We start from the raw sequence: 17,049 nt of genomic DNA, 5'->3' as shown, positions 1-17,049 counted from the left end.
AAAAATTCAGGTGGGAAACCAGGTGATAAAAGAAACCTCTGTAAACGTAAAAGTCTGTGCTCTGGGCTGGGGTTGGGTTGTGTTCAGGAGAGTCCAGCACCTTCCAGGCTCTGGCTGGAGAGTTGGTGACCTGTGGTGGGACCTGCCGTGTGAGCCCCTCAGAATGGGATTGAAGTGAAATGGAGTTAAAGCCCAAAGCATTTAGTGAGGGCCAGGCCCTCCTTTAAAACACGTGAAAGATACAAGGGTGGGTATTGCTAGATCTGATCCTCAAAGGACAATATTTTAGAGCCTCACGATTCAAGACCTTGGGCAGTTTGTTTCGAGTTGATCTAAACTTGTGTGAATTTCCGCGATGGTGGTCTTTGAACCAGGAGGCAGGCACACGGGGCGGAGCACCGCCCTCCGTCACAGGTGCCCGCAGCCGGCCTCCAGCATCCAGATGCTGCTTCCATTTGTGGGTGTGTTTGGATTTTATTATTAGATGGCAGAATATGTAAGAGCTTTTAGAACTGGTCAGTGGAACAGACTAAGGCTTTCATCTGAGAATACACATGCAGAACTCCTCATGGATGCAAAGCAGGAATCTATGAACAAACGCCACAAATTGCAGAAATGTTCGCATCATCGAGCTCAGACACTTGACTTTTCAGTAAACTCCAGGCCCTTTGAATAACTTCCGACAGAGTTCAGTCTTCCATCAATTGCTCCTATGACTGCCCCTTCCTCCGGGTGGGCACCCCCTTCTCCTGGGGCTCAGATAACCGCGGGTGTCTCTGTCTCCAGGGCAGGTGAGGAGCCCCCTGCCGTGGAACAGGTGCTGGCATTTCTAGAGAACCGAGCCCTCGACCCCTGGCTGGGCTGTTCTGCAAACAGCCCATCCCAGGGAATTCACGCCCGTGACCCCTGCACTGGGGGTCATCTTAGGATGGTTAAGCTCTAAAAGTTGGTCAGAAAGGTCCACACAGCCTTGCCTTCCAGTCTGTTTCTGGGAAGAGGGAATGTGAGCTTCGAGAGGTTTTAGGATTTCCTCCAGTGTTTCAGAGATGACAGCAGAAGTCTCGGAGGAAGTGTACATAGACGCATTTCTGACCTTAGAGCAGTGGATGCTTAGGCGGACCCTTTTCCTTACAGTGGAACCCACCAGCTCCTGCACTTGACGCCTTCCTTAGCTGTTTTGATCCCTTATGACAAACAAGCAGAGACAGAAGAAAAGTCAGCATCTCACTAGGTCAGAGGAGGGAGCTTCCTTACCTAGCAGATGTGTGAGCCCAGCCCCCACTCCACCCGTGTTACACATGTGCACTGAGGTCCCAGGAGACTGTGCACATTAAAAACGCACGTTATAATAGAAAAACTTTAAAGGCTGAGATAAAGGAACAGTGGCTTTATTCTGTCATCATCAGCTACTGTGTCAAGGCATGGCATACAGTCAGGGCAGGGTTTGTCACTAATAATCGTGGATACAAAGCTGTATTTCAAAGTCTCCTATTTTCTAACGTTTGGATAACTTTTGTCGGCACGTCTTTGCTGCTTGTCCCATGTGGTCTGTCTGGGAGAGCGTGTGCCAGGCATGAAGGGTGGGCTCTGCTGTATGCTGGTTTGTGCTGCCTTTGGGGCACCCTCTTCAGCCCCATGTTTCTCTGCAGGCTCCTCTCTAGGCCGTGTGCCTTCATGAGGGTTGATAGAGTGAAAACAGCTGACATGCTGGGCCAGCCCTCTGGGGCGCACACAAACTGCAGGGCCAGGCGGTTCTCTGAAGGGTGGAGAACACTGGGGGCTCCTCTGCCCTCAGGAGGCCTTGGTGGATAGCACGGGGATGGTCCACTCTCACCAGCCCACTGAGGGCACAAGCTGAGTACCAGGTGTGGCTGGTCAGTGCTGGTCAGGCCTAAAAATGCCATGTGAGAATCTGTCTGGTGCCCCTGGGGTGTGTGCTCCCCTGGGGAGGGGCGGCTCTGGGGGCCGCAAGCCTGTGGAAGGAGGAACTGTGGGGCAGGTCGCTGTCTGGTCCGCTGGCATGTCGGGTGTTTCGTTCTTGGCACCCACAATAGCTCGAGAACTGGGAAGGGGGGCCCACATCAAGAGGGCGTTTCCTGCCCCTCCAGCAGTCTACTTCTGGATTTGAGAGTACGTTCAGAAACGGCCCAGTTCCTGATGTCTGCAAGGTGGAGAATCCAAATCAGACACGACCGAGCCTCGGGTCCAGAGGCCTCGCACACGCTTGGCGGGATCCCAGGTCCAGCTCCAGGCCGCGGCCCTGGGTTCCCCTCGCCTGAGGGCTCCCCTTTGCAGAGCCGGCTGCGGCCGTGGCTTTGTCACCCCAAAGCTGTGCAGGACGATCCAGGATGCGTGGCCCTCGTCTGCAGGTTCTGTTCTGAACAGTTTGTTCCAAATGTTGCTTCTTGTGCCCAGTGTTTTCCACCCGTTGATTCTGTCTGGATGGAAGCATCTGGCCGAGGCCACCGAGAGTGGCAGGTGCAGGGCTGCCATAGCCGTCCTACGTGGAAACATTAATGTTGTGTCACGATTCAAGACCTCATGGGGAAGTGAGGGTTAGGTAGAGCTCTGTGGCCAGGGTATTTAGAATAATGTATATTTATCATTTAAAAAGTTCTGTAATCAGTCAGAGAAAGATGAACTCTATATGACTCCACTCATAGGTGGAAGTTAGTATATTGACAAGGAGATCTGATCGGTGGTTACCAGGGATAAGGGGGGGTGGGGGGAGGGCACAAAGGGGGAAGTGGTGTACCCACAACATGACTAACAAAAATGTATAACTGAAATCTCACAAGGTTGTAATCTATCATAACATTAATTAAAAAAAAAAAAAGGGGGCCGGCCCGGTGGCGCAGCGGTTAAGTTCGCACGTTCCGCTTCTCGGCGGCCTGGGGTTCGCTGGTTCGGATCCCGGGTGCGGACATGGCACTGCTTGGCAGCCATGCTGTGGTAGGCGTCCCACGTATAAACTAGAGGAAGATGGGCACGGATGTTAGCTCAGAGCCAGGCTTCCTCAGCAAAAAGAGGAGGACTGGCAGTAGTTAGCTGAGGGCTAATCTTCCTCCAAAAAAAAAAAAAAAGTTCTGTAATCAAAGGCCTTCTGATTTTTCAGGGAAAAAAAGAAGATTTCTGTTGGTTTCTGTTTGTTCTATTCTCTCTATGTCCCAGGAGATAGTCCCCGTAGCCCACTTTCTCAGGAGAACAGTAGAGCCCCCAACACGTGAGAATTAGGAACCATTTCAGTCCTCCCCTTCGTCTCTCCTGCAGCCAACGAGGAGTATTACCAGCTGCTGATGTCCAGTGAGAACCACTCCAGCAGCGCAGACGTGCCCTCCTACACCATAGAGGAAATCGAGAGCGCCACCTCCGAGTTCATCGTGAAGAACGCGGTACGTATCTTCCACCGGTGGAGGCTTCCTCTAGAAAGCTCGTTGTCAGCTGCACGAGATCTTCGTCCGGGTAAGCTAGCTGAGCCGCCGTGGCCAGTGGCTTTACAGTGAAGCAGCAGAGTCTGGAGCTTCAGGAAATGAGTTTGTGCCTTAAAAAAAAAAAAAAAAAGAATATAAAGTAGAGAAGTAGCAGTTGTGTGCAGACTTCTGCTGTTTTCTGTGAGACTGTCCTTGTCTCGTGGCTGGTTCCTCCCCATTCCTCGCGTGTATAAGGATGACCTGCCTCGCCGAGTGTGGTGCTCGCATGGGGGTAAAGGACACACTAGGTGACCGTTGGTTCGCTTGGCGGGGGCCTGGCATTTTAACTCAGTTTCAGAAACTCCAAAGTTCCTGCATTCTTAGGTAACCCATAAAGAGCCTCCCTCTCCCCTCGCCGCCCCTGGAGGTCTGGGGAGGGGAGGTGAGTCACCGTTGTGCTCACCATCCGCAGTTCTCAGTCACTGAGAGTAGATGGAAGGGCAGATGGGGATCCAGACAAAGCTGGCCGGGAGAGTGGGCTCCCCAGCCCTTCCCAGCTCCTTCCTCCAGTGCCCCCACTGCGGCCTAACCCCAGGGAGCCCCAGCCCTGAGCTCAGAGGGCCAGCTGGCAGGGAGAGAGCCCACGGTGGGCCAAAGGGGCCCCACCTCCCCAGGCTGCCCCTGGCCCCCAGGAGAGGAATGTGCTGGCAGAGGTTTGTGTTGACAGCCCAGGCGAGAGAGGGAGAGGGGCTGGAGGGCCGCCCTTCACCTCCCAAATCAGCCCAGCCCAGACGCCAGGGAGCCCCATGCCCGAGAAGGCTGAATGGTCTACACCTGCAGGGAATCGGCACACCGGGGCTCCTTTTGGCCATGGAACTCCAGTGTGTTTTTCCAAATAACATCCCATTTGGACCCCAATATACCTGAGAAGGGAAAGTAGAATTATTCTAGTCAGGGCTGAGGAGAGGGGCCTGGCAGCTCCCTGACCCTCCACTTGTCCTGCTCCCTTCCTGTCTGCTTGCCCCACGTCTGTGCCTCTCAGGAGAGGAGTTCCCGTCCATTCCCCTTCTGTCTGTCCTCACCGGAGCCATGTTTTTCCTTTCCAGGATATGTTTGCTGCAGCTGTGTCCCTGGTCACTGGGAAAATCCTGTACATCTCTGACCAAGTTGCCTCCATCTTTCACTGTAAGAGAGACACCTTTTACGATGCCAAGTTCGTGGAGTTCTTGGCTCCCCATGATGTTAGCGTGTTCCACAGCTCCACCACGCCTTACAAGCTTCCCCCGTGGAGCATCTGCGGGGGCGCAGGTGAGGGCCCCGCGGCATTGGCCGCCTTGTCCTTCCTCCTGGCAGCAGGGGGAGGTGGGGACTTCTGCCTTCCCGGGGTGAGGGCCGGGCTGGGGCCACCCCCAGATGTGGGGCGTGCTCCCCATGTCTCCTCTGCTGGAGACCCGTACAGTGTACTCACCCAAAGGGGCCGTCGGCTGCCCTTTGTCCAGGCAAAGGATAAGAAGTTGTTTGTTCAGAATAAATTTAGAGAGAAGGATGGTTTTTCATAAATTTCAGAGAGGGAGAGCCGTTTCGGGAGATTTTCAGAAATGGTAGGCGTTTTGGAAGGGAAGCTGTTCCGAGCAGCTGGAACCTTGAAGTGAGTATGTGAGTCTGCAGAGCGTGTGGAAGGGCCGCGGTGCATCTGGAAGGGAGTCGGGGCGTAGGCGGGGCGCCCCACCTTCTGCAGGTGGTGTGACGAGGTCCAGGTGACGTGGGAAGTGCTCCTCGCCTTGGCCACAGGCAGCTTCGTGAGTGTAGACTATGACATCCTCCTGGGCTTGCCCACAGGCTCTCCAGGCACTTGAGGCTCCAGTCTGCACAGCGGGCGCTGCTGCCCCTCGATGCAGGGCGTGCAGTGTGTCCACTGGTCTCCTCGTGTCAGGCGTCTTGCCCCAGCCCTGCCCTCCCTGCTCCTTGCAGCAGGGCCCTTGCTGTTAACTGTGGCATGTCCGCGTCCTCCTCCACCCTGACATGGAAGACAGAGTCTGGAAGGCTTGGAAGGTTCAACTGTGACCAGCTCAGGCCTTGCACATGAGTAGGCGCAGGAGGGGACTGGTTGGCCAGACTAGTCTCTGCAGAAATACAGCATGGGGTTCTGGCAGAAGGTGCTGGAGAGGGGAGGGTCCCAACCAGCTCAGGCCTTCCCTGCAGCCCCTCCACTTTCAGTGACCAGGGCGGCCAGCAAAAGTCCCCTCTGGAAGCCCAAGTCTGTAGCTTCTGCCTGCCTGACCCTGGACAGTCGTTAGCCCCAAGTGGGCTCTGATTGCTCAGAGCTGAGGTTGGACTGAAGAGAAGCATGAAGGAGCCAAGAGAGAGGAACAGGAGATGCTGGGGCCGGGAGGCACCCCAGACAAGCTTGACCTCAGTCGTCGCCTTGACCAAGAGCCAGCTCTGGCCGAGTCACCCAGAACCGTCCCCCGTTTTTCCTTTGCTCTTGGATCAGCATCTCTGCTCACATCAAAATGCTCCTTACACCCACTCTCACCGCCTCCTGGGTCTTGGGTCCCCGCACACCTGTGGTGCTCCCCACTCCCCCTGCTCCCAGTCAGCCGGTGGCATAGGGCTGTCACCCTGTCACCACTGCAGTTCAGTGGCTTACCTTCCTGACAACAAACAGCCAGGACCGGAAGTGCAGTTTGCTGTAGGGTTGGCTCATCAAAAGAGGAGACATTCGCCATTGGTTTCAGATACCGAGCTGTCCACTTTCTCCCCAAATTCCAATCCGGGGGGCTGTGCAGCCAGATCCCTCAAGTTTGCAGTGTGTGTTCCAAGGACGTGGTCAGTGCAGGGTCACTGTGAGAGGGACCGCTCTGCCTGTGGATTTACAGTGTGAACAGGTGGTGCCATCTTCCTGGGATGGTGCAACTGAATGTCTGAATAAAAAAGGAGGACCAGGTGACTTCTCAGAGGCCTTTCCAGGCCGGTAATTTTGTGTCATTTTCCCTAACTAATAATTGCCTACTTAGTATTTTGGCAAAAGGATTGATGTAAGGTTTGAAAGGCCCTGAGTTGCTTCTATGGGAACTGAATATCCCCCAAAATAGGTAGATTGAAATGGTTAGGGCTTTCCACGCAAAAATTCCGCCCATCAGTCGGTGTGTCTTCTGGAGTTACATTGTTGACTACTGGGTGCATTTGTAGCAGCGTATGTACCATTTCAAAAATCAAGGCCTGGCTGTAAACTAGCATGGCATAATTTGGTCTTCAGCACACTCATGGAACTGTTTCGTTTTAGTCAGAACTGTAATCAAAGACCACTAAGAGCTTCTTAGATTTGAACTCGGGTGAATCTGCATTCACGCCTTGACTCTTGAACCCGCTGCTTCTCTCGAGTCTGGGAGAGATTGAGTGCTGTCTCTGTTTAGTTGTGTAATCAGATGTGTGACTTTGGGCTCTTTCTTTTAGACTCTTTTACTCAAGAATGCATGGAGGAGAAGTCGTTCTTCTGCCGCGTCAGGTGAGCCCACTCACTGGACTCCCTCCTTTTAATGGCACCAGCCTTTCCTCCTGGGCTCCTCTTGTGAAGGCGGAGGAGGCCCGGGTGTGCCCTCCACTGGTTCCTGCTCCTCGGGGGGCGTGGTGGGGGGAGACAGGCTGTCAGCTTGCCTGCGCCCCCGCGTGTACCCACGTTTTTCAGTGTGAGGGGCTCTGCAGGAGTGCCCCTGCCACTGAAGAGTCTGCGTGGAAACACACTTTTATAAGCTGCATTTTAAACGTGCACAAGGAGTTAAGACAGCACAGTCAACAGTGGAGGGGTTTAACCTGCTCTTCGGGAGCCTGTCAGCCTGAGGAGCCTGGACTTGCCATCTACCACCTGGGAAGGCGCAGACCCCAGGGTCTGTGAGGACCCCTAAAGCATGAGCAGCCTTTGGTTTGGGTGCATTTTTCCAGGGAGAGCCCCCTAGCTTTCCCAATAGGTTTTTGGCCCGAAACAGGGAGACGGGTTGAGCATCCCACTGCAGGGCCAGGAGTGACCCCCGGGCAGACCCTGGCGCCCTCAGAAGTCGGGGCTAGGACCCACTGTTGGAGCAGTGTCCCTAACCCCAATTAGAATGCAAACTGCTGCAGAGCAGGGCTGCTGGAAGGGCCCTGTGCTCCCTGCACAGGGCTGTTGAGTCCTCGATTTACCCTTTAACGTCACCGGATATTGGAGGGAGAGGACAGGGAGCGGGGTATTGGGGCCAGCTCCTCGGGTTGGGCAGAGGCCCAGACCACAGCCCCAGGGCAGCGTGTCCAGCTTGCCCTGGGTCCCCAAGCGAGGAGCCTGGCTCCGCTCCCTGGGTGGCTGTGCAACAAATAAGAGGAGTGCTGAGACATAACAGCTGTTAGGAGAGAGGTACCTAGCAACAAAGGACGCTTCCTTCTGCCGTAATTCCAAACCTCTCCTCATGCCTCCTCTCCAGTGTCGGGAAGAACCACGAGAACGAGATTCGCTACCACCCGTTCCGCATGACGCCTTACCTGGTCAAGGTGCGGGGCCCACACGCCCCCGAGAGCCAGCTGTGCTGCGTGCTGCTGGCCGAGAGAGTGCACTCGGGCTACGAAGGTAACACCCAGGCCCGGGCCGGGCGTGGGCTCCATTGGTCCCTCAGTTCCTCCCGTGCTTCACACACAAGCCTCTGCCTCTCCCCCAGCCTTCAGCAGAGGCTGCATCTCCCTGGAGGCTCGGCACACCACCCTTGTCACCTGGCCGTCCCCGTGCCCCCTGCTACACCATGTCCCCATGTCAGTGAAGGGGTCTAGGCACCAGCATCTCTGACCCATGTCCAGGCTATCACTGCAACCGTGTGTGCTCTGTCCCCCTCCCCAGTTGCTGTCTCTCGTCCAGTAGCGAGAACAGCCTGTCGGGTCCGGGGCCCCAGGTCCATCTCATCCTCGTGCAGCCCCAGACCTCAGCCTCGTGGGCCCCCCTGACGTGCAGGGACACTGCTGCCTACTCAGAGCTCCAGACTGTCTCCACCCACTGAGAAGTTAGGTGCCGGGCATCCCTCCCTCCCGCTTGGCCCATCCTGCCTTCTCCTGAATCTCCTGTCCTCCTGGACACATTCTGGCTTCTGCAGATGAGCTGGCCTCCTGCCTTCCAGTCTTTGCTCCTGCTGTTTCCCTGAGGCTCCTCCCCTCCACCTCTGCCTGTGGAAATCCAGTCACAGCAGGCTTGTCTCGCCAGGGGTCCCTTCCTGCTCCTGCCAGCTCCTCAGGCCACCCTCCCCTGAAAACAAAACCCAAATCTGGAATCTTCCCTTGAAGCCCAAAGGACCCCAGTGCTTTGCCACCCTGATGTGTCCTTCTGGCGACCCCTCCTGATAGGCTGCCTGTGACGCCATCCTCAGGCCAAGGTACCTGGCCAGAAACAGTAGACCCTTACCATGGCAACTCAGCTAGCCGCATGATTCGTAATTCTCTGAAAGCAGGTGCCATCCCTAACTGCTTACTCACAGGGATCCAGCCATTCCATGCTTTATTGTATTTATAATCTCTCAGTGGTGGACGATGCCTTTTTTAAAAAGGCATTTCTGGAGAGTGATAGAAACGTTGTTTTTAGTATGCGACTTTCTTTCAAATGTTCAATGGCTTCCTGCATATAGAATGTTCTCTCCCAAATATTCGATAAAGATTTAGAGGGGTGACTCAGATTTCAGCAAGTTATTCCCCAGAATGATCGGAGTCTTCTTCGGAATGAATCGTTTCGGAATTTTGAATGTTCATGATTTGGTTGTTGAGGATGGTTCTGGATTTGTGACTTCTTTTATGCACATTGCCCTATCACCTTTGTCTGCCTTGGAAACTGTCAAATCCCAAGACAGTGACCTTTGCTGAGAATTTTGAGTCCAAATACTTAAACTCTTTTTTTAAAAAAAAAGTGATTTGCTCAGCTCTCTCTTGTTTGATTTTAAGTGAAGACTGCCTTCCAGCATGATTTTGCTGAGAGAACCCCACACATTGCCCCGTGGTTCTGTTAACGTGTCACTTCCCAGCTTTCTAGGAAATTGGTCCTGGAAACTGGTCCACCAAGAAGTTGAAAGGGGCGCCGGGGTGGGGGGGGGGTCTGCCCGGCTCCCTTGGCGACAGTTCTGTTGTTCAGAGTCCACTTCTTCATTTTTTCTTTAGCTGCCCGTCACTCTGAGTCTACATGGGATTTTCTAGTGGTTGTAATATAAACTACACGAAGTATCCATTTCGTGGAATCAGAAATTTGTGTAAAATTCCATTCTTTCAGCCCCCAGAATTCCTCCTGAAAAGAGAATTTTTACGACCACACACACCCCAAATTGCTTGTTCCAGGACGTGGACGACAGGTGAGTGCCGAGACTCGGTCCCTCCCTCCACACCCACCTCCCACGCTCCCTCCTGTCTTGGAATCAGTATTGCGTCCTTCCTGCCAGCAGATCCCTCACATGATATTTAGTGTTTCATCATTTTCTCGGTAGTTACTCAATAACAACTGAATAAAGCTCAGTGAAGTTTCATGTTTTTGACATTGAAGCTGTGTAGCTAATGTCACAGCTACGGCTGCATGTTGGTTTTACTTACGTGATAATCAACAGAAATGTTTAACTATATATAGCCAATGAAATAATTATGAGACTAAACTAAGAACCTCCTAAGATGTGAACACTATATAAATAGAGCGTTCTGAGGAGCTGGTAATCTTTCTAATTGAGCCTGTCTTTATAATCCTGTTTAAACTTGTTGCAGAATCAGACACATGAGTAAGGGGTGGTACAACCAGGGACAGTGTGCCTGAGACCGTGTTAGGGTTGAAGCTGGAGAGGCCGTTGGCAGGATCCCAGCAGAGGTGCATCTGCCAGCCTTTGAGCTGCAGCTGCTGCAGGAAGGGCTCACCCCCGTTCCTCTGCCCAGAGCCCCCCTCGGACCCCCTTCCTGGGTCTCCCGCCCGGGGTGCTGCAGCTGTGTGAATGGTGCCTGACCTTCTGAGAGGCTTCTGAGTTAGCGGTGTTGGGCCAAGGCCCCCGGGGTGCCTTCCCCCAGCTCCTGCACAGATGCATGAAGACACAGCGAAGGCCACTGGCAGTGGTCGGAGAGGACAAATGCGAAGTGGCCCTAGAAGCACCAACATGCTGGGCTTTCCCAAATGGGCCAAGGTGGCCTCCACAGACGCCGTCAAGGATCGGGTCCTCCCCACTGCCTCCAGCTGGCCCTGAATGCTCCTGGACGCAGGCCACGGGGCCTCTTGGGCAGGTTCTGCTCTCTGGCGGCCAGGAACCGTCAGCCTCCAGCCCCAGGCGGCTCAGGTGCGTGCTGCCCACCACCTGCAGCAGAATCACCAGAGAGACAACTTCAAGAGGCAGCTTCCTGGGTCCCACCCAGCCCTGCCCAACCAGGATCCAGAGGGTGGGGCCTGGGACCTGCATTCGTAAAGCAACCCCAGGATAGTTTTTATTCCCCAAAAGTGTAAGAACTCCTGTCTGCAAACTGCCCTAGGTGTCTGCTCACTCGTGTGCAGGAGGGTTGGTGAGCAGGTGTATGTGGCATTATGGGCCGGCAGTCTGCAGAATCTTCCTTGGCAAAGCTCCGTGGGCAGCCTGGCCCACAGAGCCCAGGGCAGGGCTCCTTGTCCCCCTTGTCCTCCTCCTCCTCCCATTCCTCCTCCTCATCCTCTCCTTCCTCCCTCCCCTCCTCCTCATCCTCTCCTTCCTCCCCTCCTCCTCCTCATCCTCTCCCTCCTCCCTCCCCTCCTCCTCATCCTCTCCTTCCTCCCCTCCTCCTCCTCATCCTCTCCCTCCTCCCTCCCCTCCTCCTCATCCTCTCCTTCCTCCCCTCCTCCTCCTCATCCTCTCCTTCCTCCCTCCCCTCCTCCTCATCCCCTCCCTCCTCCCCTCCTCCACCTCATCCTCTTCCTCCTCCCTCTCCTCCTCCTCATCCTCTCCCTCCTCCCCTCCTCCTCCTCATCCTCTCCCTCCTCCCCTCCTCCTCCTCATCCTCTCCTTCCTCCCTCCCCTCCTCCTCATCCTCTCCCTCCTCCCCTCCTCCTCTTCCTCCTCCTCCTCCCCCTTCTCCTCCCTTCCTCCTTCTCCCCTTCCTTCTCCTCTTCTCCCCTCTTCTTCTTCCCCCACCTCCCACTCCTCCCCCCTCTTCCTCACTGTGCTCCTCCCCCTCCTCCCCTCCCCCTCCATCCTCCCCCTCCTCTTCATCCTCCTCCTCACTCTCCTCTTCCTCGCTGCCCTCACCCTGCTCCTCACCCTCCTTCTCCTCCTCTTTTCCTCTTCCCCCTCCTTCTCTTCCCCTGCCCTCTTCCCCCCCTTCCTCCTCTGGCCAGGCCTTGACCTGGGAGGGCGCCAGGGACATTCTGTACAACCTGTCCAAAGGGAAACACGGGCTGGAGACAGCACGCCTCAGACGGGGAGGAGAAAATGAGAGAGTGACGCTGTGCCCACGAGAAAGTTCCACACCACGGGGGATGGGGGAGCTTCACTCTGAAGACTCGAAGGAGAACGTCCTTCCACGTGAGCGGAAGAGTTTGTGGAAACATCTGTTTGGATGAGGGGGACTGGCCTCCAGTGGGAGACTGAGATGCAGCTGGGGAGGGGACACTGGACGCAGACAGGGTGCTGGACACACACAGGCAGAGGAGGCACAGAGAAGTTCAACCCCGAACGTTCTCCCAGAAAGCAAAGTAACAGCTTCAAGCGAAGACCTGGTGGGCACAGGGCACAGGCCCCCCAGAAATGGTGCCTCCTCGGGAGCCACAGAGCCTGGACCAGGCGCAGAGGCCAAAGCCACCAGAGAAGGAAAACAGCCTGAGCTGGAAAAGATGCGCCCAGACAGGGCTGTCCGGGTCCAGGCCAAACTGGTTGAAAAAGCCATGCCAGGCCGCGGTCTGGCCAAACTTAGGCATGACGCAAAAAAAGAAAAAGATCTTAAAAGAAGAAAAACAAAAACATTATCCTGATTTTTTCCTTCAGGAAATTAGACATAAAGCCAGCACATTTAGCCTCCCAGGGCCACGTGGGGCTCATGGGGCCTCGTTTCCCACCACAGGCCGCGGGCGCTGCCATCGTCTGTCTGCTGGTCATTGAAAGTCTGACTGTTTCTCCATAGCCCAATTCCCAAATTTTGATCTTTGGGGAATTGGAAGTCTGTCTCTCTTTCCCAACGAGTCAGACAGTTCTTGGGGGCGGTCTGCTGCCCTGTTTGGAGGCTGTATTCTGGAATGTGCCCTGATGTGTGGCTGTGGGGCTGAGGCCGGGTGCCTGCTACCGCGGTGACGCCTGTGTGTGTCCTTGCCTTGCAGGGCGGTCCCCCTCCTGGGCTACCTACCTCAGGACCTGATCGAGACCCCCGTGCTCGTGCAGCTTCACCCCAGTGACAGGCCCTTGATGCTCGCCATCCACAAGAAGAGTAGGTCCCCTTTTCCTGGTCAATCCTGAGAGCTTTGACAGAGCTAGTGCACTCCTGGCCTTCCTCCTGCGGTCGGCACCCAACTGAGACAGGTCCACGAGCCAGCAAGGTGCAGGACTGGATGACCCCCTCCCTGCCCGAGTCCTGGCGCTATCAGCTGGCTGGTCCAGAGCAGTCAACTCGCATGGGTTCCTGTGTGGCCCGTGGCCTGAGACCTGGCATCTTGTTTTAAGTTGGGGAGTGGGGACAGGTTCAGCTGTGGCCGGGGAGGTAGTGACCAGGCCAGGGGAGTGGATGACACATGTCCCCACCACGCCCAGGCCTCACTGACACAGGTGACACTGAACATCCCTCTTAGAGAAGACCAGTTGAAGCCAGCAGAGAAGTGCATCCTAAAATACGTAATGACGCTACCAGGAACAGTCCCTTGTTGCAATTTAAAGGAAAACGGGATTGAAAGCAGTAGCTTTGAAGAGGTGTTGGCATCTCTTCAGTTTTCCAATTATCTCAAAATCAAGTGCATCGTGACTTGTTTTCTCTCACTGTGGACACTGGCTGCTTCTCCTGCGCCCTGAACTCTGTTCTCGCTCTCCTAGTCGTGCAGTCTGGTGGGCAGCCTTTTGACTATTCGCCCATCCGGTTCCGCGCCCGGAATGGGGAGTACATCACACTGGACACCAGCTGGTCCAGCTTCGTCAACCCGTGGAGCAGGAAGATCTCCTTCATCATCGGGAGACACAGAGTCAGGGTGTGAGTGCTCCCAGGGCCCAGCGCAGCTCGGGGCCCTCGCTTCCCCACCAGCACATGGCACAGGGCAGGACAAGGGGACCAGGACCCAAGTCAGCTCCCCCCACATACCCCCTGATCTCTGCCCCAAGTTGGGAGGGACCTCACTCTGGCAGAGCAGTGAAAGGAGGAGGGCAGTGGGGAGTAGACAGGTGGCAGCCCAGAGGTCTGCCAGGAGGAGGCAGGGCCTGGAGGGGCATGCCGCATGGGACCCAGACTAACAGACCAATGGAAACTGCACAGGGGCCCTTTGAATGAAGACGTGTTCTCAGCTCAGCCATGTGCGGAGGAGAAGGCCCTGCACCCCAGCATTCAGGAGCTCACAGAGCAGATCCACCGGCTGCTGCTGCAGGTGGGTGGCTGCCTACACGCCCTCTCCCTTCCCCCTGTGTACGCAGCCCCAGAGCTGACCTGAGTCCTGGGGTCGCCACCCACTTCCTCAGGCTTGTCTCGCTCCCTCTGTGCCCTGGTGCCCAGGTGTGTTGTCTGTACCACCGTGTGGGCTGGTTCGGGCCAAGTCTGTGCAGGCCCCAGACAGTGGACGCACCTGCGTCTTGTGCAGTTGGGATGCCCACCCTTGCATGCTTGGGCATCTGTGTCTGAACCGCAGCCCTGGCTGAGCGGCTGAAGGACACACCCAGACCTCTGAGCCCCGGCTCAGTCTCCGAGTCTCGGGTGCCAGTCCACACGTGACTCTGCATGCGGGTACAGGGGGCAGGTCACTCCCATACAGGATGCCGCACTGGCTCCAGGGGTCTTGAGGATGCCTTGAGGCATCCCTGTCCTTGAGGACACAGCACTCAAGAAAAAGTGGTGTGAGCACCGTGAGCCCACGGCTGAGCAGCTGTGTGCTCTCAGTCACCGTAGACTGTGGCAAAAGTGAAAGGCACCTTTTTTGTTTCTAAAACCACTTGATGGAACCAAGGCTGGCCAGGACGGGCCCCCGGCCCTGTGAGCTGAGGGAGATGGTTGACTGAATTCCCTCTTAGCAGAGAGTGACTGGGGTCCTGGCACCCAGCACAGTGGATGGAGGCTAGGAGACCACTCTGCAGCCCAACCCCGGGTTCAAATCTGGCCCCACCTTGTCCTCGCTGAGAGCCCCTGGGCAGGTCACAGCCTGTCGGGGAAACAGGCATGTCGGGGGGACTAAAGCCGCAGCTCTTCCAGGAGAGCTTGACCAGCACCAGCCGCACCCCCGGCCGCGTCCACAGCCCTCCCGTCTGCTCTCTCCCCAGCCCGTCCCCCACAGCGGCTCCAGCGGCTACGGGAGCCTGGGCAGCAACGGCTCCCACGAGCACCTCATGAGCCAGACCTCCTCCAGCGACAGCAACGGCCACGAGGACTCCTGCCCAAGGAGAGCCGTACGTCCCTCTCTGTCCCCATCCCTGAAAACTGCTGACACACACGGAAGTTACGAAGCACATGGGAAACCACTTGCTAGTCATAATCCCAGCTACTCCTGGCCACTCTCTGAACTTCGCTCACTTGGGACTTATCCACAATCTCTTAAGAGAGGAAGCTGCTAAAAACGGTGGCTAAGGGTTTGGGTGAAAATTATTTAAAGCAGGTGAATCAAGCAAAAGTGAAGATTTGACTGTAGGATAGAAAGAAGAACGTGTAACCTGCCATTTCGCTTTATTTTTTATCCTTCAGAATCGTGAAATGCGTTTTACGCAGCTCTGCCTCTCAGAGTTCTCATTCAGGACGTGTTTCTGTATTGCTGGGATTGTTTCCGCTTTTCTGGGTTCTCACTGGGGGAGATGGTCTGAAATGCATTGTGGGTGTCCTACAGTGAATAATGTGTTCATTTTGTTTTTTTTCAAGGAAATTTGTAAAAATGGTAACAAGGTCAAAAACAAAAGTCATTATCCTGATGAATCTGGAGAACAAAAGAAAAATTCTGCTACAGGTAAAAAATTATTCACCATTTCCTTAATAAACCTTTAGTATGGCAAGGTGGGAAGAGGGACCTGGGTTTAATTGTCATTCTGGACGGCAGGGAATTTGCCTTTGAAATGTGTGCTGCATCCCTCCCTGGTCAGTGGTCCATGTCTGTGAGATGCAGGGCAGCCCGGGCCATCACTCATTCGGCATCGTGGACCCTTGTGTGTGTGGGCACCTGGCACCCTGCGGGGTGTGGCCGAGGTGTGCGTTTCTGCCCCAACGGCCCCTTGTTCTCTGGGCTCTAGAGTGGCCGTGGGATCGTGTGCTCACACTCATATGAGCACATGCACATGTTTGCCCCGGAGGGGCTGCGCAGCTGTCCCACAGACATTCAAACCTGAACCCGTCTGAAGTGGAAGGTGCCAGCTCTGCTCCTAGGCCATCCTCTCACGTGGGCCCCGCTGGCATGGGGCTACCAGCCCACCCCCGCTGCAGCCTGATCCCGCCTCAGCACACTGAGACTTCACACCCTCACACTTAGGCTCATGCTGCCCCTCTACATGTACACACACATACACACATGCACGTGCACACACTCGCACACCTGCATACACACACACCCCAGTCCTTTTCCACTCCTGGGCTCTCGCTCATCCTTTGCGCTCAGGCCTCGCCTCCTCCAGGAAGCCTCCAGTGAGCTGCCCCTCTTTTCCTCTTGGCTGAAGTTTTGGCCTTCGGGATACATAGGTGTGCACTTTGTCCCTGGTGGACACACTGCATGCTACCTTCTGTGCTGGGTGTTCAGGACACACTAATGAGCAGGACACAGCTCTGCCCTTCAGGGCCCTGGAGGGACCAGCATGTGGTGAGGGCAAGAACAGAAATGTCCGTGGGAAGCTGCACTGGAGGCGGTTATGATGATAATTGTTGTCGTCGCGGGGTTGTGTTTGACAAGACTGACCGTGCCCAGGGCAAGGAACGTTGGTTGACCAGAGAGCACCTGGGATCTTATTCAGCCCAAAAGTTTCCAGAGTTCAAGAGCTGGCCTTTCCCACTGCTGAGTCCCTGACCATGGGCACAGCCCTGGCCAACTGCCACCGAGCCCCCAGCCCGGGTGACAGTCTCTCCAGGCTCCTGCAGTGACACAGCCGCACTCACCCTGGCTGCCTGCGTATCAGGCTGTCCCTGGGTCTCCGTGTCTGTGAGGCTAATCCTGCGCCCCAGCCTTAGCTTTAGCTAGAAGTAAAATGCTTTATAAATGTAGACTGTGCTTTCTGGAGGGAGCAAGTATTAACTGAAAGAACAATTTTATCATTCTTTCAGAAATGCACAGTCGTTCCCCTGCTCAGAGGACAGCCGTCCCGGCTGCAGAAAAGGACAGCTCCGGGGCCAGCCCCGCCAAGGCCAGCCTCCCTGAGGAGCTGGCCTGCAGGAACCCGCCGGCCGGCTCCTACCAGCAGATCAGCTGCTTGGACGGTGTCATGAGGTGCGGCAGTTGGGGCCCCCCCGCCAGGGCGTGGCACCTGGCTCCCAGGGCTCTCGTGTTAACGAGCCCTCC

At 55.6% G+C, this 17,049-nt stretch overlaps 1 protein-coding gene across 3 annotated transcripts in view; it reads left to right on the top strand.

Moving 5' to 3' along the window:
• PER2 (period circadian regulator 2) overlaps positions 1 to 17,049 on the top strand; it is a 42,536-nt gene that overhangs the window by 11,617 nt on the left and 13,870 nt on the right. For all 3 annotated transcript variants that reach the window (XM_070618780.1, XM_070618782.1, XM_070618781.1), the window contains 11 exons: positions 3,271 to 3,392; positions 4,517 to 4,718; positions 6,867 to 6,918; positions 7,865 to 8,007; positions 9,679 to 9,757; positions 12,715 to 12,821; positions 13,418 to 13,571; positions 13,851 to 13,959; positions 14,843 to 14,968; positions 15,432 to 15,516; positions 16,815 to 16,977. In XM_070618780.1, the coding sequence (XP_070474881.1) occupies positions 3,271 to 3,392; positions 4,517 to 4,718; positions 6,867 to 6,918; positions 7,865 to 8,007; positions 9,679 to 9,757; positions 12,715 to 12,821; positions 13,418 to 13,571; positions 13,851 to 13,959; positions 14,843 to 14,968; positions 15,432 to 15,516; positions 16,815 to 16,977 (1,342 nt within the window). The remainder of the gene's footprint in view (positions 1 to 3,270; positions 3,393 to 4,516; positions 4,719 to 6,866; positions 6,919 to 7,864; positions 8,008 to 9,678; positions 9,758 to 12,714; positions 12,822 to 13,417; positions 13,572 to 13,850; positions 13,960 to 14,842; positions 14,969 to 15,431; positions 15,517 to 16,814; positions 16,978 to 17,049) is intronic.

Source organism: Equus przewalskii, chromosome 5 (assembly GCF_037783145.1).
Source record: "Equus przewalskii isolate Varuska chromosome 5, EquPr2, whole genome shotgun sequence".
Taxonomy (NCBI): Eukaryota; Metazoa; Chordata; class Mammalia; order Perissodactyla; family Equidae; genus Equus; species Equus przewalskii.
This window is presented reverse-complemented; position numbering and strand designations above follow the sequence as displayed.